This window comes from Poecilia reticulata, linkage group LG16 (genome assembly GCF_000633615.1).
Source record: "Poecilia reticulata strain Guanapo linkage group LG16, Guppy_female_1.0+MT, whole genome shotgun sequence".
Lineage (NCBI taxonomy): Eukaryota > Metazoa > Chordata > Actinopteri > Cyprinodontiformes > Poeciliidae > Poecilia > Poecilia reticulata.
In genome coordinates this window covers 32810310-32838049 of record NC_024346.1, presented here as the reverse complement: position 1 = coordinate 32838049, position 27740 = coordinate 32810310, and the positions used below count along the sequence as shown (strand labels likewise).

Below are 27740 nucleotides of genomic sequence, written 5' to 3'. Positions count from 1 at the left end.
TCCACCCCCGCCTCCATTCTTCTCTTCCATTCTCTCCCAGGACGCAAGACGTGTGTGTCCCGCCGTACTTCAATGAATGAAGGGCCATGTGGGTGATGGTGGCTCAGCTTGGGGTTAACACCAATGACAGCCTTGCACCATGGTCCCCTCCATCCCCCACATTACCCTCTGCCGTGTACAGTTCTGCTTACCAGACGTTGATGTCATCTTCACACAGAAAGGCTTGATTGTTGGTGGTTGCTTTGTTATGGCTACATGCACAGAGACAACACTTGCAAACATCTGCATCCACCAGGCACATGGCTGGACTCACACCCTCAAGTAGACTTTCAGCTGTAGCACAAACACAGGAATGTCTTTCTTTTCCTCTTTAACTCATTGCATAGGTCTGTCAATAAGTAATAGCTGTCGCTTTGCTCCACCTGTTGTGCCTTTTCATAGGCGCCACTGAATCGTTATGGTTTTCCATCAGTTTGTGGTTGTTTACTGCCTTACCCATCCCTTCCTGTTTTGGTTCCACAGGGTGACTCGGTGACTGCTGGAGATGATGGTCCATTTGCAGACACCGTGACTCTGGAGCAAAAAACCAGCAGCATTGAGGGAACAAGTGGGAAGGTCAGCCTTTGGATGCAGTGGATGTTACCTAAAGTCACAATTCAACTCTTTGCTGCTGATCCGACTGCAAGAAAGACGGGTAACTTGACCTAATTCTTGTTAGTCCCATTTTGTGTACATTTACCATTTTATTAAGCTGCTCTATACTAAACCTTAAGACTGTTTTTTTCTTTTACCATTTTATTCAAACTTATAAGTTGAAAGTAGAAACTATAAAAACAAGTTCAAAGCTTGTTTGTTTTGTTTTTGTGTGTGTGTTTTTTTCCAAGTTCCAGGATAAATTAATAGCAGAATTGACAGTGCAACCATTAATACTCCAGGTGCCTTTCAGTAAATTATGAAGTGTGCTACATAGTATGTTACATACCCAGTGTTATTATCCTTGTATAGTAATCTGATAACTGACTAGATTAATTATTTAAACAGTAACAGGCTTTAGTTACGTTACTTGATTTTAAATACTAACTTTAATGGAAGTGCATTTTTAAAAGTAACATGAAAAATCTTTCTCCTGACATTTCAAGTTCAACTTAAAAACTTTCCTGATGAAAATATTTTTGCTAAAAGAATAAAGATAGGCTTTCTAGACTTAACCTAAATAAACACAACATGTTTATAAAAAGAAAAGCACTTGGTTTTATGAGCTGTCCTCATGCAGAAAACAGGACTTGTCTCATATGTAATGAAACTCACTGTGACAAGAAGATGGCAAATATATCTTTTTACAAAGAAAAATGATGAGCATAGTAACTCACAATGACTTGGACAACTATTCTCGTTTCTGAAAAAAAGTGTTTATATGAGAGTAACGCATTAATACCAGAACATGCCAGAAATACCAAGACCTCCTGTAGTGTTTTCAGAAAACTGACCTGACCTAAAACCCTGAAAAAACCGAGGAAGAGATGTGAGACAAATAGGCTGATGATGTGAAATATTCTGACGGTTGCTGTTAAAAACATATTTACATTTTCTGATCATTTTTTAGTTTTTGTTATTTGTATACCAAATTTATTCAAATTAAAATAAACATTAGAAATATATTATTCTGGTGTATGTACTAGTTTTACAATTTTTACTTAGATCACTGAAATAAGTCCACTTTTTATTTTGATGTGTCTGTGTAATTCCTTTGTTTTCTTTTATCTTGTTAAATATGTTTTAGCTGTACATATTGTTTAAGACACATTGCTTATAAACATTTAGCAGTCGGTCGACTGAAAAATAATTTAATGACTTATTTAACTTCATCAAGCGATCCTTTGGACTTTTTAGGAAAACATTTTGCAGTCAGTATGGAAGCGCTGCTGAAAAGACGTTGGGATGAGGGAAAAGGCAAATAAATAGGTGGATGATGAATCCCAAGCAAACCACCTCTTGTCTCCTGAAGATTTACTGGGGGATGAAAGATTAGATCTACCTTTAATTGCTGCCTGTAATGTTTAGCATCTGCCAAGCAGATCACCAAACTTAAGGGGCTTTTACATAAAATGTTTTAAAGGATGCAAAGACGGGATGGATACGTTTTACTTGGCAACAACTTGAAGTTTTTATTTGGATCTTATCTTGTACACGTGCACCATTATTTTTGGGGTGTTATCTTTGAGAATTTTTATAGACAACACACAAGAAAATAAAATAAAATAGTAAATCCTTTTAGTTCTTTTTTGCACAGAACTACTCTACCTTTCAAGATAGGAAAGCTAAAAAACACAAAATAATATTATTCGGTGGTTTAATGTTTGAGAAATGTAAGAAAGAAACCTGGTAGACGTTCATATATATTTATATTCTTCAGTATAGTATCATACTTGTGGGATAGAAAGATGCTAAATGTAGCTTCTGGATCACACATCAGTGTTACCACCACATACTGAGTCTGATTAAAATACATGAATAAATAAATAAAATGAACGATTAAGGCAGATTAGTTGCCTTAATTAAATTATATAATTAAATTATTATAAGCACAAATTAATTAAATTAGATGGTATAAAATATTTTCACATTTATGTAGGGTCATTTAAAGTGCATGTTAAGCACACGAGTGTTTAATAGTTATCATTTTTATGTTTTCTAAAGTTTATATTGTGGCACAAAAAACAATCAATATTAGGTGAACATTAATTAACATTGAATTTTGATTAATAACATTACCATTAGCATCTTTTTTGGATGACTTTAAGTATCGTTTTTACTGGGCAACAAAGCTAATGAACCATCAAATGTTCTATGTCTGCACATAGCATAATGCATTAAATATTAACCTATTCTATGCAAAGGCTTAGAGACAGACTGCTGAAGCATTCAGAGAGAAATGATGACATCCTGAAACTGCATGGGTTTTAAGAAAGCACCTTTGTTGTTTTTTCAGTGATCTTGCTCTGTCAAGCCCATATGAGTTCCTGAGAGAAACAACTTCAATCCTTTCAGTATCCACACTAACTTTTAAGAGCTTTGTTTTTCATTAATAATAAGCTGGTGGGGGATATTTTCTCACCACAAAGCATCAGTACCACATCTTTAGTTTCACATGCATGAAGCCCATTTTCCCCAGCTGGTCTGTGGGACTTTCTCAGTGGAAACAATTAGACTTGAATGTTAAGCACAGAGACTATGTTCATCACAAAGCAAAGCGCTCCTATGATGGTTACTCGTGTTGCCTCTGCAGTGGGTGGACACTTGTGTTCAGAGCTCAATAGAGGCATCAACAAAACTTGGTTAAACGTTACACTAATCCAATCACCTCATTTCTCCACACTAATTCCTATTTTCACCTAAAAAAAATTCTTAACTTTTAAAATGCCAACAGAGAATGAAAAATATGTGCCAATCAGTAGAACAACTATTTAAATAGAAATAACATGTTCTAAAACAAGTGACAACTGCTGAATCAATAAACTCAGGCCAAAGTTAATTCCTGATGTAGTTTTTATCTTTTGCAGGTAATTGCACAAACAAATACAAAAAACAATCTCCAGAAGCCTAAGCTGAGCTGTGTGTGCTGTTAGTCTGTCATTGAAGGAATTTTGGAATTTATAGTGATAAGATATATAATTAACAACTCATTCTTTGGGAAATTTTTATATCCTATACTTATTTTGATGAGATTAAAACTCTGATTTTCTTTTTCCCCTCTAGAAATCTGTGTCCTCAGTGAATTAGAAGACCTGAGTGCATCCGTAGATATCCAGGATGTGTACACAAAAATCAAATGTAAAGTTGGCAGCTTCAACATTGATCACTACCGATGCAGGTATGAATCCATTTACTACTTGCAAACACATTTAGGCATATTATATATAATAATATATTTTTCATACATTTGTCTAATTTACTTTAACCTTCCTTTTGCCTCAAGTCAGAATACTTGGTGATTGACATATTTCAAAGCTGTTATTTTACCTTATGTATTATATTTTCATGTATTATTCACAGTGCTTCACTTTTTATCCACATTTTTTGTTACAACCTCATTCCAAATTGTTTTATATTAACTTTTTTCCTCCGCTTTCTACACACACTCAACATTTTTTTAAGTGTTTTGCAAAGTTTTTAAAAATAGAAAACCAAGAAATTACATCACAGCCTTCACTACAACAAACCTTCACAAACACAGAAGTGGACCACCGCCCTCGTTAACCCACCTGTGTTCCCCACTCATCAAAGTCAACATGTCTGCCGGGAAGTTGGCTAAATGTGAGCATATTTTCTGTCCACCTCAACTCTGCCGCTCCTAAACACCAGATCTCAGAATCCCATAGTTCACCCCGTCCATCTCTGAAAAGATAATGAAGTAGCAATCACAGTAATCAAATGGCAGAGTACTGCAGGATGTTTGGCTGCATTTGTAGCCCTGCGTGTTTGCGTGTCTGACTTTTTGTTTCCAAGTGTCTCTCGCTCTAGTCAAGCCAGACCGTAAAACTGAATTGGACCGTCGGAGGCCGTGACTCTGTTGAACCCCGTCATAAACGACGGATGCCCTCACAACTAATATGATAATAGATATTGGTTCAGATTTGCCAGGTTTTCAAATCACTTCAGTTGGATCGTAGGAGCATCGGCGAAGGTCAAAGAGTGATTGAGGCCATTTGCTTGGCTTTGAACCTCACTGACTAGCTGGCATCCCACAGACCTCCCTGTGTCGGCTGCAGCTTGATTTGTAACCCTGCAGGACCGCATATGTTTCACACGGAGTTCTCAACCTTAGCCAGAACAATGTCAGCGCTCAGACAGTTCTAATGTATGTCGACGCTGTGGGTCATTATTTGATCCCGCTCTGTTCTCCACAGGTGTGTGTTCAATTGCTTTTGAGCTGGTGCCAGGCCTAATCTTTTTACTAGACCTCTATTCCTCCTTAAGTAGATAATTAGTCAATTTTCTTATTTCTAGGTTATTTCAGTGAACGTGCATTTAACAATGTGGTCTCAACACACTTTTACCAACCACGGATCTGGCAAGCAGAAGTAATTCATTATCCATGCCAGGTTATAGTCATGGATGTTCAGGCCACAGTGGAGGATCTCTGGGCTCCTGGCCCACTCCAATCTCTATCATTCACTTACACTGTACAGCTCCCAGTGACTGGAGTCCGTATTAATCATTCTGAATAGATAATTGCTCAGTATTTCATTACCCAGCCCAGGTTATTTGTGTACAAAGGGTCAGATTAGATCAAGTTTGACAGATAAAATGTATTTTCTGGCCTTAGCTATGTCACTGCTGGAAAATGAATAGACCATTACATAGGGCAAGCAAATATGGGAGGCCAGTCCATAATTGAATCAGTGATTGTATCAGAATAGGGTGAGGAGAGAGGGTGGAAAAATGATCGGTCACAAGGAATGCAGAATGGATGGACGCAGAAACCTTAGATGGTGTGGAGGACACTTGGATAGGATTCAAAGGAGGACATGAAAGTGGAAAGGTAAAGAGGTGATTCAGTGCTAAATATTTTAGGGATGTTTCCTGTCTTGTGGAAAGTTCAAAAGACGATCCCGTTCGCCTTATTTTAACAGTGTCTTTCAACTCTTTGATGTTCATTAAACTATTCAGTTACTCAAAAAGGGTCCCCAAAGAAAAGAGACACTTCACCCTTATTCACTCCAAGCAGCTTACACTAGGTGAAGCTGATGTTTTCCAGCTGTGCTACCAAAAGCTGCGCCTGAAGAATGGCTGGCAGAGAAACTCCACATCACAACTGTGTAAATTGGTCTCTTTGAGTGGAGAGGTTACAAAGATATGTTTAAATAGGCAAAAATTGCGCATACACTCACATGGTGGCATTAAAAAAAATACTTTTACATAAATGCAGTGCTACACACAGGTTGGCTAAGCTAGCCAGCTTGCTTTAATTGTATATTCAGTCAACGGCGTTTGAATGCCTACCTGTTTTGTGTACTATCTAAATACCCTGAATGGATCCTTCCTGCATTGTGTCAGTTTGTGGTTCAGTAAATAAAGTACAACCTGGTAACCCAGGGGTGCCCAAGTCCAGTTGCCACACCTGAATCAAATGAATGGCTGAATACCAGGTGAATGAATTCAGCATTTTGATTCAGGGAAGCATGTAAAAGTTTAATTTCAGCAGCTCCCGAGGTCTGGACCTGGGCAACCCTGTTGTAACTTTTTTTTCTCTTTAACTCGACTTTTACCTTCCCCAGGAGCAGCCACACAAAATCCCTCATTGTGAAATCGGTCTTGCATGTTTCTCTAGGCCAGGGCAAGGCTTTCAGTCTGGGCAATATGATGGAATCATTCTACATTGCAAGGAGAGTGCTGTGGTGAGGTTCCTGTGTGTCCCCAGAGCAGCCATAGAAGCCTTAGTTCTTCATACACCATCTGCTGCTGCGCTGCTGCTCCTGTTTAAGATTCTTCATCTTTTCTGTTGCTGGACAGACAGGAAAAGAAGAAAAAGAGCGAACATTGCTCTTATAGTAAAAGGCTTAAGCAAGTAGTTTATTGAACAATGTAAATTTATACAAAATAATGACTTAAAAGATGATTTAGGATGGTTTGCTACATAACCCTCTCCTGTCTCTCCAGTAACTGATTGACTGAATTCTCAAGCCAATATAATCTGGTCAAAGCCAATTTTCTGTGTGTGTTAAAGACTCCTGGAACATGGACTTCCACTCTTCTTTGATAAAGCTTTATTCTTGTGATGGTCTTATATAAGCACTCAGAAATAACAGAGGATTTTTACACAACATTTTGTGGTGATTTTTCTATTTTCACTTGAAATATGGCTCATATTGCTTCAGTCTCTGTTGAGGTGTACTATAAGACCATAACTCAATAACTCAATATTTCAACCGAATCAACCTCAATAACTTTCTTTGGGTTTAATCAATTGACTTCTTTTGTGATTTTTACTGAAACTATTTAGATAATAAAGTATGTGTCTGGCTTCTTTTTTTTTAATTTTGTGTTTTCCTCCTTTTCTACTCGATCTGAATCCATGTCTGTCTTCTATGTTTTTCTCTTTCTGGATCTGCCTTGTTTGTGTGTGTCATGTCCTCCGCTCTCCTGGCCTCCAGTATGGAGGAGGGTGTTCGGACATCGGGCAGCTGTGGAGGAGTGGTCCTCTCTTGCACTGACAAGCTGAACAGACGCACTGTGTTGGTTCGACCCGTCAGCAAGCAAGGCTCTTTCAGCCACTTCTCTGGCTTTTCCCCTCCTGTAAGAATCCGGCTTCCTTTTCCTTTATTTAATTTTTTTTTTTCTATTTTGTGAACTTTGTTTAACATCCATCAACAGTGGGTCAAGAATCTTCTCTTTGATCCTTTCATAAATTTTAGGCAATTATCACTTCAAAAGAAATGATCCTTTTAGTAACCATAAGAAATCATCACTGAGTAGAGATGCTCCTATTATTATTTTTCTGTCCCTGATACTGATCTGACTCATTTAATAGGCGTAGACCAGCCAGCCTGAAGGATGATGCTTTATTAAAGTTATTAAAATCACTGCCATGTTGTTCGCTCAGTGCCGTAAAATACTCTGCAAAAGATTTCATCAGTATTACAAGGTATTTATCACCATCAGTGTAGGAACTGTAGAATCTTCTATTCTTCTTTTTCTAGACGTCTGCCCATACTTTGACCTAAGTCCTCAGTATCCTCTGCTGCCATGTTCTGACTATGCGTCACTTAAAGCGTGCAGCCAGAGAGACATGTAGCCTCTCTGGCTCTTTTACTTTGTAAAAATAAAAATAAAGAAGTTAATTATTAGCTGAAAACTGCTATTGAATCTTCAAAATCTTGTTGACAGACACTATTAAAAATTTACAAGCTGTGCACATGAAAACACATACACCATAATTACTAATATTGGCCACACAAAACCTGTTTGTGCGTCTCGCTCTGGGTGTGGCTCCATTTTTCTCTAACAGCAGTAGACCCACAGTGGGTACTGGGTTTGAGTTTATTCAGGGTCTTTAGTACATGGGACTGGAATGGACATCTCTAACTTCAATGAAAATATTTATGCCCTTTGGTGCTTCAAATTTCATAAACCATCTTACTAAGAAGTGCAACAGAATTGTTAAAAAACAATAAGGTCCACTGTTGCTGGGTGTTTTTGCTTACCTAGATGTCTTAAATCAATCCACCAGACTTTTAATCAAGACATATTTCCAGATTTTTAAAAACTTTTTAGGTATCTTTAGTATTTTTACTTAATATTGGCTTTTACAATGTGTAAAAAATAGAGAGAGAAATAAAAAAAAGTTCCTAGAATCTGATGGTTTTAATGTGGACTGATTTCCTGCTTCTTTCTAAATTATTTTACTAAAGGTGAAATTTGTTCTCTAAGCCTTCCTCATCAGTAGCTTCAGCTTGGCTTTCTTTTTAGACCGTCTCATGATATAAGGCTGAGGTCTTTGGATGAGGTCAAATCTGTTTTCTGAATAACAAAAGCTAAGAAATAAAATGTAAAATGCATTGTGATACATTTTACAGAGCTTTTTAAAATCCTATATCATTAATTTTCTAAAATCATTCTGGATGTGACTAAATATGTTGAAATCTCCGTTTGCAGAAAAAGGGGGAAAAATAAATCAAAATTGAATCCTCATCCAAGAATTTGAGCCAGAATCATACAGAACAGTTACTGGACTTGCGTTGCCCTGTGTGGTCGTGTCTATTGTCAGACTGATCTGTCCTGTCTCACATCAGATGGCAGCTAAAATCCTGGAAGGTTCTCATCAGCAGCATGGTTTCCTTTCAATCACCTACACCCAAGCTGTGACCAAAAACGTCCGGCACAAGTTGACCTCACGCCCGGAGCGGCCGTCACGCAGCAGCATGACCACTCCGAGCCAGAGGACGGCCGGCGACCCGCTGGCAGACAGCTCGCCTCAGTACCTGAGGGAGATCCTGCTGACGGCACAACCCTTTGATGTGGTTTTGTTTTGTCCCTTGCTGGCTACTGTAGCAGGGGTATTTCAGGTTTGTGCATATTGGGGAGACATTTTCTCAATGGAAGCAAGAACCAGATTATTTTTCATCTTGTATGAATGCTTATCACTGCTGGACGAAATTATATAAGGGAGACAATGAATATAATGTTACATAGTAGTTGGTGTATTACACACTGTACTGGTGATTTACTTCATCTGTTGTATTTTTTATCTAAAACGCATCATAACTGTGACCTTCTGTTTGCTGTGTATTGCTGTGGCTTCATGTCTCTTCAGACTACAGTTCCCAGGCGCTACAGAGAGCGAGGGAAGTCTGCAGGTCAGCCAATGCGGAGCCACACGTTGACGTCCAGGTGTTTGCCTCTCATTTACATCAACACCAGTGTGATCCGGGTCTTCTGCCATGGCACGCAAGACAGAAACACAGCTTCAGGTCTCACTTTTATTTCTTGATTCACACATGGAAACAACAATGTAGTAATATAACACACATACAATAAAATTAGCTTTCTTGATTTTATTTAACATTTTATAGCCAAGACGAGCAGTATTGGGTCCGCTAAAGCTAACAGATCCTGTACAATTAGTAGTTATTCTTACACCTGCAAGATTTTTTTGTAGAGTTTTTACAATTTTTGTGTTTTTTACAAACCATAGCCCACTAACCTGACTTTTTTTTTCTGACTGTCATGCTGTGTTTTATGTCTCAAAATCAGTGGAGCTCACGTGAAAACAAATAAACTTTCAATTCTTATTTTTCTTTGTGATAATGATAAAACTGATAATATAGAGCAGGGGTGTCGAACTTATTTTCATTTTGGGTTTACATCAAGATCATGAATATCCTCAACATTTGTGTTGTGCCAGAATGTATTGATAAAAATCCATTCAAAGACTGTTAAACTATTAATAGCTGTCTAGCATTTGTTAAATACTAAATTAAATTATATTGAACATCTTTTCACATTGATCAATCCCTTCAGGGCTTTGCTGTTATTTTTTATCATTTTTTTGCTATCAAAATCACTGATTTTGTGGTGCTACATTATATGTATTTGCAAAGAACTTTGCAATGTTTGTGCTTACTTATGACTTTCTGTTACTTCCCATATTGATCACAAACTATAACTTAGCATCAATTAGACAGCAGTGTAGACGTAACCAATACTGCCACCAGCAGGAGAGAGTTATCAGTCACTGAAATCCAACGGTTTTGACCATTTTTGCGAAAAATATATAATAAACTCACAATTTTGTTTTAGTATGAACAAATGCATGCATCTGTTGATTTTGTGTGAATTTACACAAAAACACTGGATGGACTGTCCGTCTCATTGTATGTTACCAATGGAGAATGTTTGACAAATCTTATGTATTAATAAATGAATCTGTGCAAAATTTGGCTCTTCTAAGATTTTGACTGTTTTCCTTCTTGACAAATGAAATACAACTATTTAGGTAGCTGTAGTTTAAAAGGTGCACTCATTAACTTGTTTTCTATACAGTTTATGTTTGATTTTTCATGTGAATGTATCCTTGCAGAGTCCAGTGAGAAGAAGGAAGACACCCTCGTGTTAAAGCTGGGTTCCCTCAACATGGCTCCACAGGCTGACAACCCGCTGACCCGCACTGTGCTGCGAAAAGATATCTATCAGTAAGACAAACTCTGATAAATTTACAATTTCATGTTCTAGCAGATATTTACTGCTGTAAAAGCACCGTCGAAACACCAAGGAGTTGACACAAACACATTTAGTGGACAAAGGTTTACAGATTTATCACTAACTCACCCTTCCTGCTTGTTGCATATTTCAGCTGCTATCTCCAACATCTCCTTTTGTTGCTCAATTCAAATGCAGCTCGATTATACTTAGCTTTGAAGTCGCACACAGCTAGAACTGGCTGTTCCTAACCACCACAGCTAATTCATTAAAGATGCCTCTGTGTATTTTTAAGCATTAAGGCATGCAACTATTTTAGGTATATCTTTTGCAAGTCCCATCATTTGGGCACTCCTGTGTCCCTTTGGGAATGTCCGCTTGGCTCTTGGGAAAGTGTAGGATGCAAAGTATAATTGCACCTCATGGTGGTATCTGTGCCCCTGCCATGACAAAGCAATGAGAGAGAGCCGTGGGGGTCTGGCAGGCCCGCCAACTGAAACACAACACTGTTGACACAACCCCTCATCCCCCTGTGCCATGTGGATCAAAGCTGTAGGGCAAGGAAAATCTGGACTTTAGAGGAAAATACTTTAGTGCAAAACACATTTTCCTGCTATAGGCAGCAAGAATCTGGATTGTGTCATAGCTGCCTCAAAACCACAGCCCCACAGAGTGTATGCGTGCGTGTGTGTGAAGGAGGTAGCAGTTGGGCAGATATGAAGCTGGCAAACACATGTAATGAGGGAGATAAAAGTGGTGCCTAATGCTTTGTGCAGATGCAAGTGAGATGGAGAAAAAGAACAAGTAAAGTGGACAGAAATGTAGAGGAGGGGGGGCAAAGCGAGAGGCGGTCTGACTCACTGGTGTGTTGGAAAGCCCGAAACAGTCTATGCTGGATTGACAGAAATCCAGCTCGATTCCCCCTGTCTGCACTGATATTGTTGTTTGTTTTTCTGTTAGCCGGTACAGCTAACTGTGGCTTTAAGAAGCTTGGTATCCATGGGAATTGCACTTCGTCTTCGTCACTCACTTCCTGGCTATGTTGTTGTTATCTTGTCAGATGATAAATGATGATCTGTGGCATGGAAAATAATCTGCAGTTTTTCTCAGACTTTCAGTTGAAAAACCATTAAGACCATCCATGTAATTTCAGTCTTTGCTGCGTAACAGTGTTCTGCCTCTGGTAGTTAGAGGACATGCAGCTTTGTGGCCGTGGTGCCCACATCTGCTTACACATTGATCGCGTCACACAATGCTCCACCCTGGTCTAAACAGACACACTTTACCATGCAGCACATTTACACACACATAACATGCACATCAAAATGCAGTAATGTTCATATTTCTAGCTATAGATTCACAACGGTGCATGCAGAACACCAAAAATACATATACAAAGTCACATCATAACAATAGTCACAAGCTTGTCTATGTGTACAAAAGCACCAATGCCGAGTCATCCCTGTAACCTTCATACAGAAGCCAACAGTCACCACTTTTTGCACTGCAGTGAAACCCAGGAATTATGCTCAACCACTTCCTATGTTCTTTCTTCCACTTCTAACCAGGCATTATCCTCACCGTCTTCCCTTTTTGCATCTTGCCTCCAATCCTGGATGATAGCACTTCTGAATCCCATGATTGATAACCCCAAGATCAGAAACATGTTGACTGTCGAGCCAAGCACACTTTTGTGTACTCTATATGTGCTAAATTCTGCAGCTTGTTCTCCCCCAGTTTGCCTATAGAAAGTCATAAAGAAAGTCTGTAATCATACAAACCGATGTGTGTTTACTGTCTTTAACCAACTGTCACTGTAGCAAGAAACATGTCCGCGTCCCAATAGCCATTTGTTGCAGTTCCTTTTAAAGTCCACCGCTAATTACCTCCGCTGTTATAATTAAATGACTCATTTGCGCAGCTATGCTTTTATTGTCTGCTGTTCAAAAAATTATTGCCTCACAGTGTCTAAAACCAAGATTTACTGTTATGCCACCCGAGGAGACGAACGCTGAGATGGGAGAGCAGCAAAGGCTAAAATAGCAGACATATGTAAACACTTTAATGGAGTATATGAAGATATAATTTCACTTACACTATTTCAGACACATGCAAAAACGTGTACATCCAGTTCTAGGCCTGGCACGTTCAAAATGCAATATGCATTTATCATTAGGAGTTAAAAGACTTCATCAAAGAGGCTAAAACCTGCCTGCTTGGCTGGGATATGACTATACTGACCAGAAGTTATGACAGCACTGCAATCTTGCCCTCTTTTCCTCTCTTATCTTCAGTTACAAGGCCGCTGTCAATTTATACAGCTGAAATCATTTTTCTGTCTTGAAAAGAAAAAGGGGGCATTCTTGAAGTACACGAGCAGCAGCCTGGGAAATGTCCAGCATTCTCTCAGCCCTCGCTTTTTTGTGGTTTGGGCCTCTTTTATATCTCATATTTTACTCCCCGCTCTTTTTAAATGGGAACCATTCTTTGAAATAGTGTGTAGGAACTGGGTGTCCATAGTCACAATGATTGAATTATTTTTCAAATTGTCTTTCAAATACAAAAGAACGAAAGTGCTCATGTCTGCATTTCCATGTTTGCTCAGTTAAAGACTTGTTTCATTTTAGTGAATAAAGTGACAATTTCTCAGTTAATCGAAAAATATGTTTTTTGAAGTGTTCAGCTTTTGTCCCATTTTATAATGAAGTTGTAAGCTTTTGTCTTGTGAGCCTTTGTCATGTAGTTGTCTGTAAACGTTGAGCTGTAGTGGAATTAAAGCCTAAATACAAGTTAAACAAGGAAACCCAACATTAGTAACTTTTATTTTGGGTTACAGCTACTAGTTGCAGATAGTCAGTATGGTGTGCACCACTGCTCACGCAAGACCCGCCTGATCACCATCATATCTCACACAGTACATGGTGCAGCGGAGCAGTCTTAAGTGTGCGATGTACCACAAGGCCTTTCAAATCCGTCATAATGTGCTGCAAGTCTTGAATGCACTTCACAAAACATTCTGTAGTGCTATGTATCATAGCAATTTCCTAAAAACAAAAGTTCAGTCACTCACCCCATGATAAACTGAAGAGTATTCCTGCAGCCCTCAATGCCTCCAATCATATACATAGTCCTGTTCTGTGCACTTTTTCACTTTCTCTTTCTGGTGGATGTTGTCATCTCTGGAGACTGGAACTCCGGAGAATTTGTACAACTGAACAATGGCATCATAAGAGGCAAATTCTCTGTCCCACAGATATATTACCATTATCAAAAGTGTTTGAGTAGCCAAACAAAGCCGGTATGTCAATCAGTTGTGAGTTTTTCCATCCCCCAAAACTCAAATGAACACCATTCAGATTTACTCTGTAAACAAACTGAATTAAAACACAAAGTTTACCATTTTAAAATTGTTGAAACATGTGCTACTTAAGCCCCCAGATATGTTATCTGAGCCTGTTTTAATTTTACTAACCATGCCTAAATTTTAAACATTTTAAATTTTAATGTTTTGTTCTTAGTTGACAGGAACATCTCCTGATGTGTTCTTCTGCTTGAATGTTTGACATGTTGTGTGTTTAGAGTTGCTCTTGAGTATATTTTATTTAAAAGTAATGGTAATCTGAAATATTGTTTCCTTTCTATCGTTTTGAGCCTGCCTGCCTTCTTTGACTTCAACAAGTGATTTTCATCTATATAACTGGATGTTATATCAATTTTAAACTATATTTGGTAAGCCTAAAATATGGTTATGTGTGGAGATTAGCAGTATGAAGTATTCCATGTGACACTAATAACTATTCCGCATTCAAAGTAGGGCTTCAAACGCAGGATTTTAAATGTATGAGCTACAGCTCACAAATTTGTTAGTAATGGAGGGCTCTATCAGATAACAGTCTGATTAGTTGAGTAAGTGGATAAACATGTTCTGCTCCAGACATTCCGAAGCTTTTTTTTTCTTCTTGTGTAACCTGCAGTTCTGCTGGTTTAATGTGTCATGGTCAAATGCATTTGTACGTCTTAACCAAAAAATGTACAGTCAAATTTATTTCTATATCAGAAATTCGTTCTCAGATATTTTCAATAAAAGTTACCAGTCATCAGGGTTTTGCTTATATCCGTCTTGAGATCGGTTGCAGCACCAGAGTTTGTCTATTTCCATTGGTTACTGGAGTCTGAACAGTATATATAGAGCGACTAATCTAAAAATCACTGTTCGTGCCTGAGTGCCTGTTGATAATCCAAAACTTTGTCTGTGTTCTTTATGAATATTTTTTTCAACACTAGCTTAAATAAAGCCAAACTTCTCACAGACGAGTGAGCTGGGAATGTAGACGTCTACCAACACATGATTCATTTCCTAAAGTATGTCGGGATCGTTAAGCAGCTTTTTTTTTTCTATGCTTGTTGGAAATCTGTAAAGACCCTCAGAGTCACCATTCTGTCTGCAGGTATTGATAGTTGTTTCATTCATCAAACCTGCTTCATCCACCCTCAGAAGTTACTGTTGACATCAAGCTGTTGTGCTAAACTAACTGGATTTATTGTTACATTTGTTTGATAAAAAAGCATGGCCTATTGAGTCTTTATCTCTTCTTCTATCACCCTAAATATAAATATAACCATTTATTGTAACCTATTAACAATAAAAATTGTCACAGCAGAACAGCATGTGTCCGTGTGAAATTATCAAAACATAGATTTTTAGGATGTTTCAAATATATTTAATATTTATTTTTTTTATTCCAATTCTTCATTTTCAGCACATATGCCTAAATGCAATGGAATACTATAGTGAGAGTGGGTGATTGCTAATTTGTATAGAACAATTGAACAGGTGCACTTTATAAAGTCACTGGTAATTATGTTGACGAAACATTCATTTTAATGAGTATTATTTTATTCATTTGTGACAGGCAAATTGTGGTTAAGTTCAAGTAATGTTTCTCAGTAAGTCCTGTATTTTTGTCTGTGAACCTCTCCTTTAAGTTCAGACTATGAGCAATTTTTGTGACCGCTTGCTTCCATGTGTCTGTGCGTGTTTCTAAAAGCTTGTCTAAAATTACGCTGCACATTTCCCAGCATCCCCACACCTACATGACACAGCCTCAGATTCCATCCCATGCTCTCCCTCGGAGAGACTGAGAGCACACCCCTCTGCCACAAAATATAGTTGTTTTTGTTTTGATGTGTTCATATCGACGGGTTTCCACAGTAACGGTTCCAAAAGTTGCAATATCAGCAGAACTTACGGTAATGAGATGCTGGTATTTCAATGAACACTTTTAAAAATATGCACTGTTGGTTATGCATAATTTTCTTCCCCACTTTTTTTTTCTTCTTTAGTTTCCACCAAACCGTTCCTCTTTAGAATATAATCTGAACTCATATTTTTTCTGGTTGTCCTATTTATGAATTTAAACATTTTTCTGTTAGTCGTGTCTCTTTTCTGTACTCCAATTTCCCAGTTGTGGTTATTTTCAGGAATGCACAGCAGTCATAATATTTTTCTTAAATATTAACAGAATTCTGGAGGTTTAGTTCCAAACTATTTTGAGAAATTTATTTTCAGTTTATTGAGCACAGCAGTGAACCTAGTGGAGCAGTGACACTGAGTTTCCACATTGGTAGAGCATTCTTCTTTACACTTTTTTCTTTCCGTTTGTGTCTGTGACCTTCCAATTAGGAATCAATGTCTTCATGTCTTCCAGGGGTGTAAATGCATCACATCAAACACAGGCCTGTTTCCTTTAGCTGTGGCCAGTAAACTACACCATGACCCATATTTAATTTTATACCAAGTCTCTATGACAACCATTAGACCTCTTTTTTCATTCCATCTGGATATTTTTGGATTAATGTTGAAAACGCCTTTGCTTTCAAACTCCCAAATTCTCTTTGGTCAGATGAGACTTAGCCTGAGCTTTTCAGCAACAGACACTCGAGATGATTCTGTCAAAAACATAGGATGAATAGGTGGAATAGCACCTCATGCCCACTATTAAGTATTGTGGACGATCTGGTATGGTTTTAGCCTGGTAAAAACCAGCTCCTTGTGCTAAACTAGGGTCTGGACCCTCGGCTATGGAGATTGCATGCTGGAGGTGTGGACTCTGAAGTTTTAAACGATTGGATCGAATTTTACCCAATCACTGACTTTTGGGCGTGACATACATAATTCACTAACTCGATTGTGAAGGAAGCTACGATATGAAGCTTACCGGAAATTACATTCACTGTAAACAACAATCTCTCACTGCGAAGAAAGAAGTGCTGATTTAAATTGGGCCATGACATCTTTGCTAGCAAAATGTCTTAAACTGTCCTCTGTCTCCGATTTTAATGTCTAAATATTTAGAAACTTGGCAAACTACAACCATAGGCAGACTGCAATTGTAAAACAGCATAAATTGGTGTCAATGTTCACAACTCCTCATTCTGTTCGCTGATTGGCCCAGATGAAATGCATCCAAAGAAATCTTAGATGAAGCACGGAAGGTAGATAATAATCGAGTGGAACTGTGTAGGGCGGCAATGGCCAGGCTAGGAGGCCACGGGTAATTTGTGTTCCGAAAGCTGTAAGAACTTCATTAATGTATATCATGAAGTTTTTGAAACCCAGGACATTTAGAGTAGCAGTCTGAGAACCTGCTAGAAAACTGAAGATATGTAATCATTGGGTCTTTTAGCAGGATAATTACCCACTGTACATTCTGTGTAAGAAGTACAGACAGGAATACCAATAATTGTGTTTCTGGGAATTTTGTTTCAAGCAAGTTTTTAAATGGATGTCTTGTCCCCCCTCAAGCCCAATTTACTCAATTTTAGGGTTGAATTTTTCTGAAATTAATTTCCTTCCACCACACCCCTATTTTTTTTCTCTAATTGTTTTATTATATGCTGTTTTGATGACGATATGCATTAATGTATTTTTCACATTTCCTTCCGCTTGTTTCCACTCACTCTCGCCTACTGCTGGAAGTTGCTTCTGTCCCTCTCTTTTATTTACATCTATTTGTTATTTCCTTCTTGTCTCAGTTTTCATCTCTGTTGCCCCAGTGTTAGTTAAACTGGTCCCAGTCCCAGCTCACTGTGGTCAGCAAGCCACGTCCTTATTGCTGTTGAATGGCTGCCTAGTTAAACCCACATATATGTCCTAATAAGTGGTTGTGATGGGGATCCCCGCTCCATAGATAAATACAGCCAACCGATGCCAGGACCTTGCCTGTTCCCAATAAAATTTCTTCTCACTACATTAAATACACCCTTGTCTCCCAGTAGCTTCCTTTCTTCCGCTGTGTGCAGGGACTGGTACGTACTGCTGGAGAGCTGGGAAACGGAGAATGTTACAACATTGGAAATCTAGCATAGTCTTTATTGAAAATGACTCGAAACCTTTGGAGAAAACTTTAATACGGTACGCTAAGAAATCAACTTGAACAGAGGGGATTCTTGGCTCTACACAGGCTTGGAAAAAAAGCCTACATTTTAATTCTAAAGTTTGACATCTTAAAATAAATCTAACTACAGCAGATTAAATGTATTCTAATTTTAAAAAGTTAACATTAATCATAAGCCTGCAAGAGTTAAATGTTGTGGATTTTCAGCACAGAAGCTTTTCTGTAACATTGTTTCTCTTTCAGCAGCTTGGTAACTGAAGTGCAAGTCAGGTTTGCATGTTGTTACTGCACCTGTAAAGAATAAAGTATTCTAATCTTATTCCAATATCTGGGTGAACGACTTCCTGACTTTTCCTCTTTGTGCAACAGCCATTCTTTTACAACGTTCTTAGCTTGTCTCCTTCTTTTTTCATCTTCCCCCTCATCTTTCTTTCCCTCATAAAAATCCAGCATTCCCAGCAAATGATTCATTAGATGCTTCAGTGCACACTTGCCTCATCACTCACTTTAGTCTGCTGCCAAGTGCCCCATTTCCCCGTTTGTTTACACTAGTGTAAAGTACTTCGGCTTTGCTTCCCCGCTGCAGCGGAGACGAGCTGTTTGGGCCACACACAGAGATACCCAGGACCCACTCTTATATACATTGTTTTAGAAACTTCCCGTGCTGCTGAGCAGGTTAAATGATCAACTCAATTCAGAGGCAGTGGCACCACTGATTGGCACATTACAACAATAAAAGACCTCCTAAATGTCCTGTGTGGAACATTTGGTGTGATCTACTGGCAGATTTAAACTATTTTAATAAATAGTTGCAGATATGTTTTGTGGTGAAGTTAAACAAATGGATGCGAGTGTTTCTGTGGCTTAACTTGGCATTCAGTTCAAATTCAATTATTCTTCATTTTGAAAGCATCAGGTGATTTATTCCCCTATCCAGCATCACCATGTTGTCAAAGTAAGCAGTTCAGTTCAGCTCTTTCTCTGAGGCAGGCTGTAGGTTGGGTGAACTCGATCAACATATTCTTCCAAAAGCCCCAAATCCTATCTGTCCTTGTTCCTGCTACTGGATGTGAGCTACAAGGGAAACAGAATGTTAAGTCTCTGTGTTAATTTTTTATTTTTTTTCAAAGAAATGGCGCATTTAAGTGGCCTGTAAAATTAAATAATAATAGTAATAATAATAAAATTTGTCCAAGTTATAGCAAACGTTTATGATTAAATGATTTGACCAGGCCTAAAACCAATTATATTTTATTCCATCAAACACTATTAGAGGTCTTAACTAGGGCTATACAGGAGTATCCTCTGTCAAAAACTGTAGATTTTAAACATTGCTGTTGAACTGGCTTCTGTGTTGTTGGTAGAGCATGTGTTTGTAGTGATTTCATGTGCAAAGATTTTTACCTTTACTCAGTGGAAACTGGAATGCTGTGGCTGTGCTTTGATGCTGCGGTTCATCCAGATCCAGATGCAGCAACAATTAGAATCTCTTACTGCCAGTGAGCCAGCAGCTTTATACTTCTGTAAGTAAGAAAGTGGTCCTGCAGCATTTTTTGGAGAAAGCAGTTGAATATTTATATGCTTTACAGAACAGAGTTCCTGAAACATTTAACCTGCTTCTCCTTTACTTTGACATTCTTTACACCTTGCTCTGCAGAGTTCATTCTGTCCTCCCTTACCCAATTTTTGGTTCTAGTTTTATTTTAAACTTAATATTCTATGAATTATTAAAATATGGTTTGTCCTCTCAGCTGTTCAACATGTCTCACATCACCACATAACATACGTTTTGAATGTTAAGAATGTAGAATAATTACTTACGAGGCTTACTTTTTGTTGCATTTGGACTCAGAAGGAATGATTTGGGATGCTGCGTTCACTTGCACTAAGGTATTTTACACATTTAAACATGAGTTCAGATGGAATATGTTAATTTTCCTAGTTCTTTTTTTCTGTCATTCATTAATCAGAACAAACACATCAAACTCCCTGCCCCTGTATGTGAACTTATACATTGTGAATTATTCCATATATTACATTATTCTTGTAAATTGATTTTCTAAAAATTAATTCCGTTAAACTCCTTTAAAACTCAAAAGAAAATTGTGCAATTATTGTACTGAATCCCAGGAGTCATATTAAAGTGCTTATAGTAACACGTTAGTTAGCACCGATTCATGAGAACTCACTTTGCTGACAGACTGACGTGGTGGAGTAGAAGATGTCATGAAATGCCACAAAGTCAAAGTTTTATTCTTTGTTTATATTTAAGTCATAAAGGCCAAAAACATAAAGACATTTTAAAATGGGAGCCCAGCAAGGTGTTTTCCCTTTTTTTTAAGCACACAGATCAGTCATACGTTCATGTTCACCGACTCCTCTTGTGAAAAAAACAAGATAAAAAACTCTTGTACTGGAGGGTCAGCCAGAACAAACTTTGCTTTTTGTCATCCCAGCAAATGAAACACCTGGTGCTGGTAAACTCAGAGGACATATTTCACATCGCCTTGACACTCAGGATTAATGTAACATTGAATTGTTTTAGAAATGAGGAAGGCCATTGGACTGAGTAAATCACACACCCCTTATTATTAAAGTTTGCTCTTACTTTATGTTTTGAGTGAGACAGGATAGCCAACAGATGAGACTAGGAGATTAGTTGGAGGGACAGTGTGTGGTGATGTGCACAGGAAGTTTACGTTTAACCGCTGAAAATACTGCTGTGGCTTTTTCTGTAGATTTTATGTTTCTGGCTTATATTCCCTCTCTAAAAGTACATTTACGAGGGAATAAAGAGCTGTGACAGATCAGTAAGAATATAGGTTTGCATAGAGTTAGTTATATTTATAGAAAATATCTATACCAATTTGTTCTGGTTTAGATTCCACTGTGAGTAAGTTTAAGTTCCAACTCCTAGGCTGAACTCCATGTTCAAGTAAACATGAGGCACAAACAAGTGAGTGATCCAGAGACTGAACCATATCAACAAAATCAACAACCAAACTCGTTGGTGCAAACAGTAACAAGAAAACCATTACAAAGATGTACATTTTCTATCTCACCTCCCTTTTTAGATTAATTTAGATGAAACTTTATTTTCCCTTTGGAAGTTTCCTCGTGACAAATTCAGTAACAATTCTGAAGTTTTAAACATTGAAACAAAAAAGAGTACAATTTTAACATGTTTTACACGAACACAACCCTTTTATATCTGAATCTATGGATTAAGGCAGTAGGCATTCTTTTAAAACACTGTTCTTGATATGATGTATTGCCCTTTGGTGTCAGTAAAACTGTATGACGCATTAATTAATGTAAGTGTCCTAATCACAGAGTGAGGCCACTTTAAAAGATCCTTGAAGTCATCATATACCTTCTTTCAAAATGGCTGTTCTGTATCTTTATCTGTCTTTCTGTCTCTAATTCCACTTATCCATCATCAGTGAGCTTTTGACCACAGCTCTACATTTCAACTGGCTGGTTCTAGTAATGAACATGAGCCTGTATACAGCATCGTGTGTGCTGTGCTGTGGTGTCTACTGACTTCTGTGTACAGCCTGCGGTTCATTCCATAAATTTCTGTGGCCTGTGTGATGTTATTCTCAGGGCCTCTGCTTTGTGAGGAGATTGCACCACAACACTTGTACTCTGTGGCCAGCAGTTAGAGGTTTAGGGGAACTGGGATGAAGAGAACCTCAGCCTTCGCTCTGCTGTGCATTTAAAAGGCTACGTTTTTGTGTAGCACTCAGGTTTACTGTGTAGAAAAAAGGAGTGAATGGAAGTGGTATTAAGAGTAACCATGGAGGAAAAAGTGGAAAATTAGTTATAATTCTAAGTTATTTAACTTATTTCAAACATGTACAAATGTAAACAGATTCTAGACTGGCAAAGAAATAAAATGGGTAAATCCATCCATCCATTTTCTTCCGCTTATCTGGGGTCGGGTTGCGGGGGCAGCAGCTTCAGAAGGGAGGCCCATACTTCCCTCTCCCCAGCCACTTCTTCCAGCTCCTCCAGGGGAACCCCAAGGCGAACGCCGAGAGACATAGTCCCTCCAGCGTGTCCTGGGTCTTCCTTGGGGCCTCCTCTAGGTGGGACGTGCCCGGAACACCTCACCAGGGAGGCGTCCAGGAGGAATCCTGACCAGATGCCCGAGCCACCTCAACTGGCTCCTCTCGACGTGGAGGAGCAGCGGCTCTACTCTGAGTCCCTCCCGGATGACCGAGCTTCTCACCCTATCTCTAAGGGAGAGCCCAGCCACCCTGCGGAGGAAACCCATTTCAGCTGTTTGTATCCGTGATCTCGTTCTTTCGGTCATGACCCAAAGCTCATGACCATAGATGAGGGTGGGAACGTAGATCGACCGGTAAATTGAGAGCTTCGCTTTTTGACTCAGCTCTCTCTTCACCACGACGGACCGGTACAGCGCCCGCTTCACGGCAGACGGTGCCTCAATCCGCCTGTCGATCTCCCGCTCCCTTCTTCCCTCATTCGTGAACAAAATGGGTAAATTTTAAAAGAAATCAGTCATGGTAAATATACTTAAAAATATATCCTCAAAGTCTTTGAGGTAGCTTAGAAATCCAAAAAGAAAGTATCTGTCTGTTGTGAAAGTGACATATCTACATTTTGTTTCACTTTCTAGGACCATCTGCAAAGTAGTCAGTACACACATTTCCTTTTTATAAAAAAAAAAAAAAAATACTACTTTCTACTCTAGGTCCCTCCCACAATTTATTTATTTTTTTTCTAAGTTGTTGGATTCACTAACAACCATGTCCACACAGGGTCGTTTCCGGAAATGTCTTCATCTGCGAAGAGGGAATGACCCAAAACTCTATTTTTACTACTCCAGGCCTGTAAGTGGCGCTAAACATAGAGTATGGTTTATTGGTAAACAGAACAAGAAAACCAGAAAGGCAAACAGCAAAGCCCAAGTGAAGGTTTTTGTGTGAACTAATGAGGAAATGGAGCTTCTTTTTCGGGTCGCATTGGGTTATAAGACCAATTAGCTACAAGATGCACAAATTCATCGTTGTTGTTGTTGTTACAGATGACGAGTTTGGGTTTATACATTAGATTAGAGGTTGGACTAATACGTTATTACTTTCTCTGTCCACATGAATACGCAACGGCGAAATTTTCACCCGGAAAAAATATGTTTGATGTCCTCTAAAATGCCATTTCCTTGTTGATCTGTTTTAAGATGAAATTTGCTGTTTCATCCTAAAACAGTAGAATAGTGCCACATGGGAACTGAATTAAAGTACATATAAACCTATGTAACTCATTGATTGTTCTCATTTCAAAACAGGAGCAGCACAATGCTAGCAATTTCCCTCTCTTCCTCATCATGTGGTTGTGTGTTGCTGTTGAAAGACAAGTTGAATTCTCCAGGCCACACATGCAGACCTCTGCTTGGAGCTTTCAGGAAACTGCTCTTGTGTTTTGGCATGCTGCTGTCAGTCAGGTCGAGGTCCGTGGTGACAGAGGCGAGAGGGATCAGCCCTCACATGTCCTTCACACATAAAAGAGCTCAATCCATGGGTTGACCACACGGCCCCGGGCTTGATCTTTGTTGGTCGTGCTTGTGTATGATTGGAAACGGCTCATCCTTAAGCAGGATATCAGGATTCTAAGAATACACCCAACCTTTGAAGGCTTGTTTCCAGATGGCAGCTTGTGAAATACATATTCTACCAGTTTTACTGTTTCAAAATGTGTGTGGCTAAATTTGTGTGTGTGCATTTCCAAACTCTTTTTTTGTGCATTGTGTATCAGTAGTCCATTTCCTTCCAGCTCATGACATGTTGATGTTCTGGCATCCTGCATGGTTGGTTTGAAGCTGAGATAATCTTTGTACACAGCAGAGGAGGTCTGCGGGCTGTCAGGAGAATCCAGAAAAAGAGGTCACATATACTGCACCTTCCTCAGTGGATTTTATTTGGGAATTTACCAAGAAAACCAGTAGCATCTTGAGAAAATATGGAGAGTGTAAATATCCTTAAAAACATTATAGGAATTATAGGAAGTGGCACAATACAATATTTATGAAACAGTATTTTTCTTATGACAGCAAGATTTTGTTCAACTTTATAGGTAAGCCTAATAATTTTGTAAAATCGGTTTCACCTTAGCTTAAGTTGTTGTGAAATTCAACAAATTTGCATTTCTCAAATTTGAATGAACACTGCTGTACTCCTGGCTCATGTCATTTCCACACCACCATTATAGAAATGAAAGAAAAACGTCTTCCCGTCTTGTTTGTCTTTGTTGGTATGGACAGTGGTGTCTCGCCAAGAAACAGACATCAGCTATAAGACCAAAGAAATGAATGTTTAGCTACATAAACATACGGATGAGGGGAAGAAAGGAGGGTGCTTGAAAAACAGAGGAATGTTGCGACATTTTCTAACGTCCATGTGTGAAACCACAAGCTCTTCTGTGGCTCGGGGAAGCGGGTGAGAAACCAGTGGCATAATTGCCTAATGCTTGTGTAACTACAGGCACATTACAAACCAAGGGGGCCCAACCAGGCATAAAAGAACCAAGAGTCTGGTAAAAGCGTTTCTTTTTTGTAATTATTTGCTCTGTGTTGTCTTGCATTCTTTTACATCGTGTACCTTAGCACGAACAAAAACCTTTTAAATATATAGAAGGAGGCCCGATATGTTGGATTAGTCTTTGCACCGCAGTGTATTTCCTTTGCTTTCTTTCTTGTTGAGGTCCCCAGAGTTTTTTTATTGATGGGATCAAGATTAGGAAAGTTTACAGCAGGGTGCTCAGTGTGTATGAGAGAATCTCATTCAAATCACTTCAGCTGCAGGTTTGAGGGAAATGTGAAGCCGCAGTGTAGACAACTCAACTGCGGTGGTCTCCTTTCTTCTCTCCATAACTTATCCCACGCACACAAACACATACACAAAGCAGCACTCCGGTCTGCACACCCAGCCTATCCATTTATCATTTCACAGCTCCAGTTATGCACATGTAGCTGAAAGAAAATATATTAACTCCACCAAAAATGCTTCCCTCATATGCCTATCCCCATATAAAATGCCTAAATGATGGCAGAACCTACATCAGTTCCTCAGTAATGATGTAAGGCCAGGGAATGTGCCCGCCTTAATATTTTTACATTCACTTCTAACAGCTCTAAAGGCATTTGAAAAGCTTCAAAGATTTATTTTTTTTCCTTGGCGGTGGTTCCCATCCATTATATGCAGCCTGGTGGTAGAGTGGTATAGTCAGTGTTTAAAAGCCACGTTTGATTCTTGAGCAGATGGCTGAGTTAAGATTTATTGAGAGATCCAGATGATGGGCATATGTTCAGCAGTGAGCACAGGGGGGGATGAAAGATTTACATATAATATTACATATAGAAATGAATATAGTGCCTGAATGCAGGCTGAACACAGCTAGTAGAAGTCAGCCACACAGACCTGCCTTTACTTGTTTGTGAGCAGGACCTAGTCCACCCAGCCAGATATCTGGGAAAACAAATTTTTAAGCTTTTTGGCCTTACAACCACACAAACACTCTAATATCACACAAAAAAGAATATTTATAGAAGACCAAAATAGAGATTTGAGAAAACTTTGCATTTGTGAGATTTAGGGACAAATAATGTGACAAAATATCCACATGCTTACATTGATGTGATTCTCAAACAACATAGTTTTGTGTCTTATAACTTTATATTCTAATAGGCTATTTAACAGTATATAAATAGCATCATGAAGGAGCATTGCTGTGATGATGTGCTGAAAAGGGAGTGTCGGAAAGAGCGGGAGCTTCTTAAACAGATAGAGATCATTTACAAGCTGTCAGGTTGCAAAGTTAAATGTCTTTTATGTTTGATATTTGACATCATTTTCATAACAACTGAAGATAGTTAATTTATTGTGCTATAAAATTGCACTACATGTGTGTAAAATATTTAATAAATTCCAGTTTAAAGAAAAAAAAAGTCAAAATCTGAAATCTATTTATTATTTTACTTTCATATTAAGACGTTCTTCTACTGGCAAAATACACTACCAGGCGACGGCTTGCAACCCAAAAATGTAGCTTTTTTGTGCCCAGTGTTGACGGCCAAATAATGTTGAACTTCTCATTGAGTTTCTATACTTTCCTCTCGTTCTGTTCTTACTTTAAAATTGCTTCAATTCCCACTCAGCTCATCTCTCTTTATTCATCTCTCCGCATCTCTGCAGGATGCTTTTGAACATTTCCTCCGTCTGCTCTCCTCTGCTCCTCTCCCGTTGTGGTCTTTTTGTTGCTACCTCTTGTCTGTCTGTCTCTGGTCAGCTTACACATTGCTGTAGAGCGTTTCCTGCCACCCGGGCTACAGGAAAGACAGAGCACACATCTGTTTGATGTGCCATCTCCTCTAATTCTTTGCACCTGGGCTGGATTCTGTACAGATTTTCTGGTGAACAGAAGCCCTGCTTGTTTCCCTTTTTCTTCATCATCCCTCACTCAGTTTCTCAATGTCTCACTGCAGTTTCTTAATACACAACATGCTTTTCTGTCCAATTTGCTTTTCAGAGTTCAGCGGGGGGTATAATCCTTCCTCCGCAGTGGTACAGAGGGTTGTCATGTCAGCGTCATGACTTTCTGATCTTTTTTTTTTTTTTTCCATCTAATAAAAACAAGTTCCAGCCCAGTTTCCAACTTGCCATGCAAACTCTTGAAGATTTGCTTTTTTTTTTCCTATGGTTTTGATTTTGAATCCCCCTCTGTGTAATTTCTTTAATAATTGGAAGCCTTTTTTTTTTCTCTAGCCCTTTTCTCCCCCATGAATGGTTTTCTGTGCCTCCAGCTTTATAGATGTCAGCCGAAGCGGTCACAAACTTTGGCATTATGATATTTGAGGACTGTATTTTCAGAGCAGAGTTGTGGTTTTCCAGGAGCCTGTCATACAGAAGCTACTTGCTCCCAATCGTCCAAAAGTAGCTAAACATATTAAACAAGACAAAGGCTTTTATAGGGTGAGTAAGGCAAAAGTAATTCAAGACGCCAAAGGCTAGCTGATGTCTAACTTTCAAAAGCATCCACTCAGAGTTGTTTAATCAAAAAAAGAAAGAAGAAAGAAAACCTTCTGCATATCCATACATAATAAACCTTTTAAGTTCTCTCTTTGGTATGCTAAACCAAAATACAGCCTTCTTTGTCTTCTTTGGGTTATGTGGCATATCACAATACCAACTGTTGACCAACTCTTTTCAACATGTTTGCGATGTTTAGGTTTAGGATATAAGAAGTGGTTTTTTCTGTTTTCTGTATTATGTCTTAAAGAGAAAGCTTTTGAACAAAGAGCTTTAGAAGAGAGAGGTCACCAGAAAATTCAAGCGTTTTTCCTCTGAAAAAAGTTTAAATTGAACATGTTGTTAGAAGTGTTTTATCAACATATAAGAAAATCTAGCATATTTTTGTGATCTTTTGGTTGTTTTTTGGAGCATGTTTGTAATTTTAAGTAGACTGACAAAAAAAAAGACCTTTGGAACGGCACCTCTTGATTATGCTGAATGGATGTTCAGCTGCTTAAGGGCAACAGAAAAAAGGATGAAGAGATTCTCATCTGCTTTTTTTAACGATGCTCTCTCTCTCTCTCTCTCTCTCTCTCTATATATATATATATAT

The 27740-nt window shown here is 38.6% G+C and overlaps 1 protein-coding gene across 3 annotated transcripts in view; it reads left to right on the top strand.

Annotated features, from left to right (window-relative positions):
• The window catches only part of vps13b (vacuolar protein sorting 13 homolog B), a 312942-nt gene that overhangs the window by 142497 nt on the left and 142705 nt on the right, over nucleotides 1–27740 (top strand). For 2 of the 3 annotated variants that reach the window (XM_008432898.2, XM_008432899.2), the window contains 6 exons: nucleotides 523–694; nucleotides 3757–3871; nucleotides 7155–7296; nucleotides 8793–9065; nucleotides 9314–9470; nucleotides 10580–10691. In XM_008432898.2, the coding sequence (XP_008431120.1) occupies nucleotides 523–694; nucleotides 3757–3871; nucleotides 7155–7296; nucleotides 8793–9065; nucleotides 9314–9470; nucleotides 10580–10691 (971 nt within the window). Of the gene's footprint in view, nucleotides 1–522; nucleotides 695–3756; nucleotides 3872–6331; nucleotides 6399–7154; nucleotides 7297–8792; nucleotides 9066–9313; nucleotides 9471–10579; nucleotides 10692–27740 lie in introns of all 3 variants that reach the window. The other variant, XM_008432900.2, reaches the window with a different exon arrangement.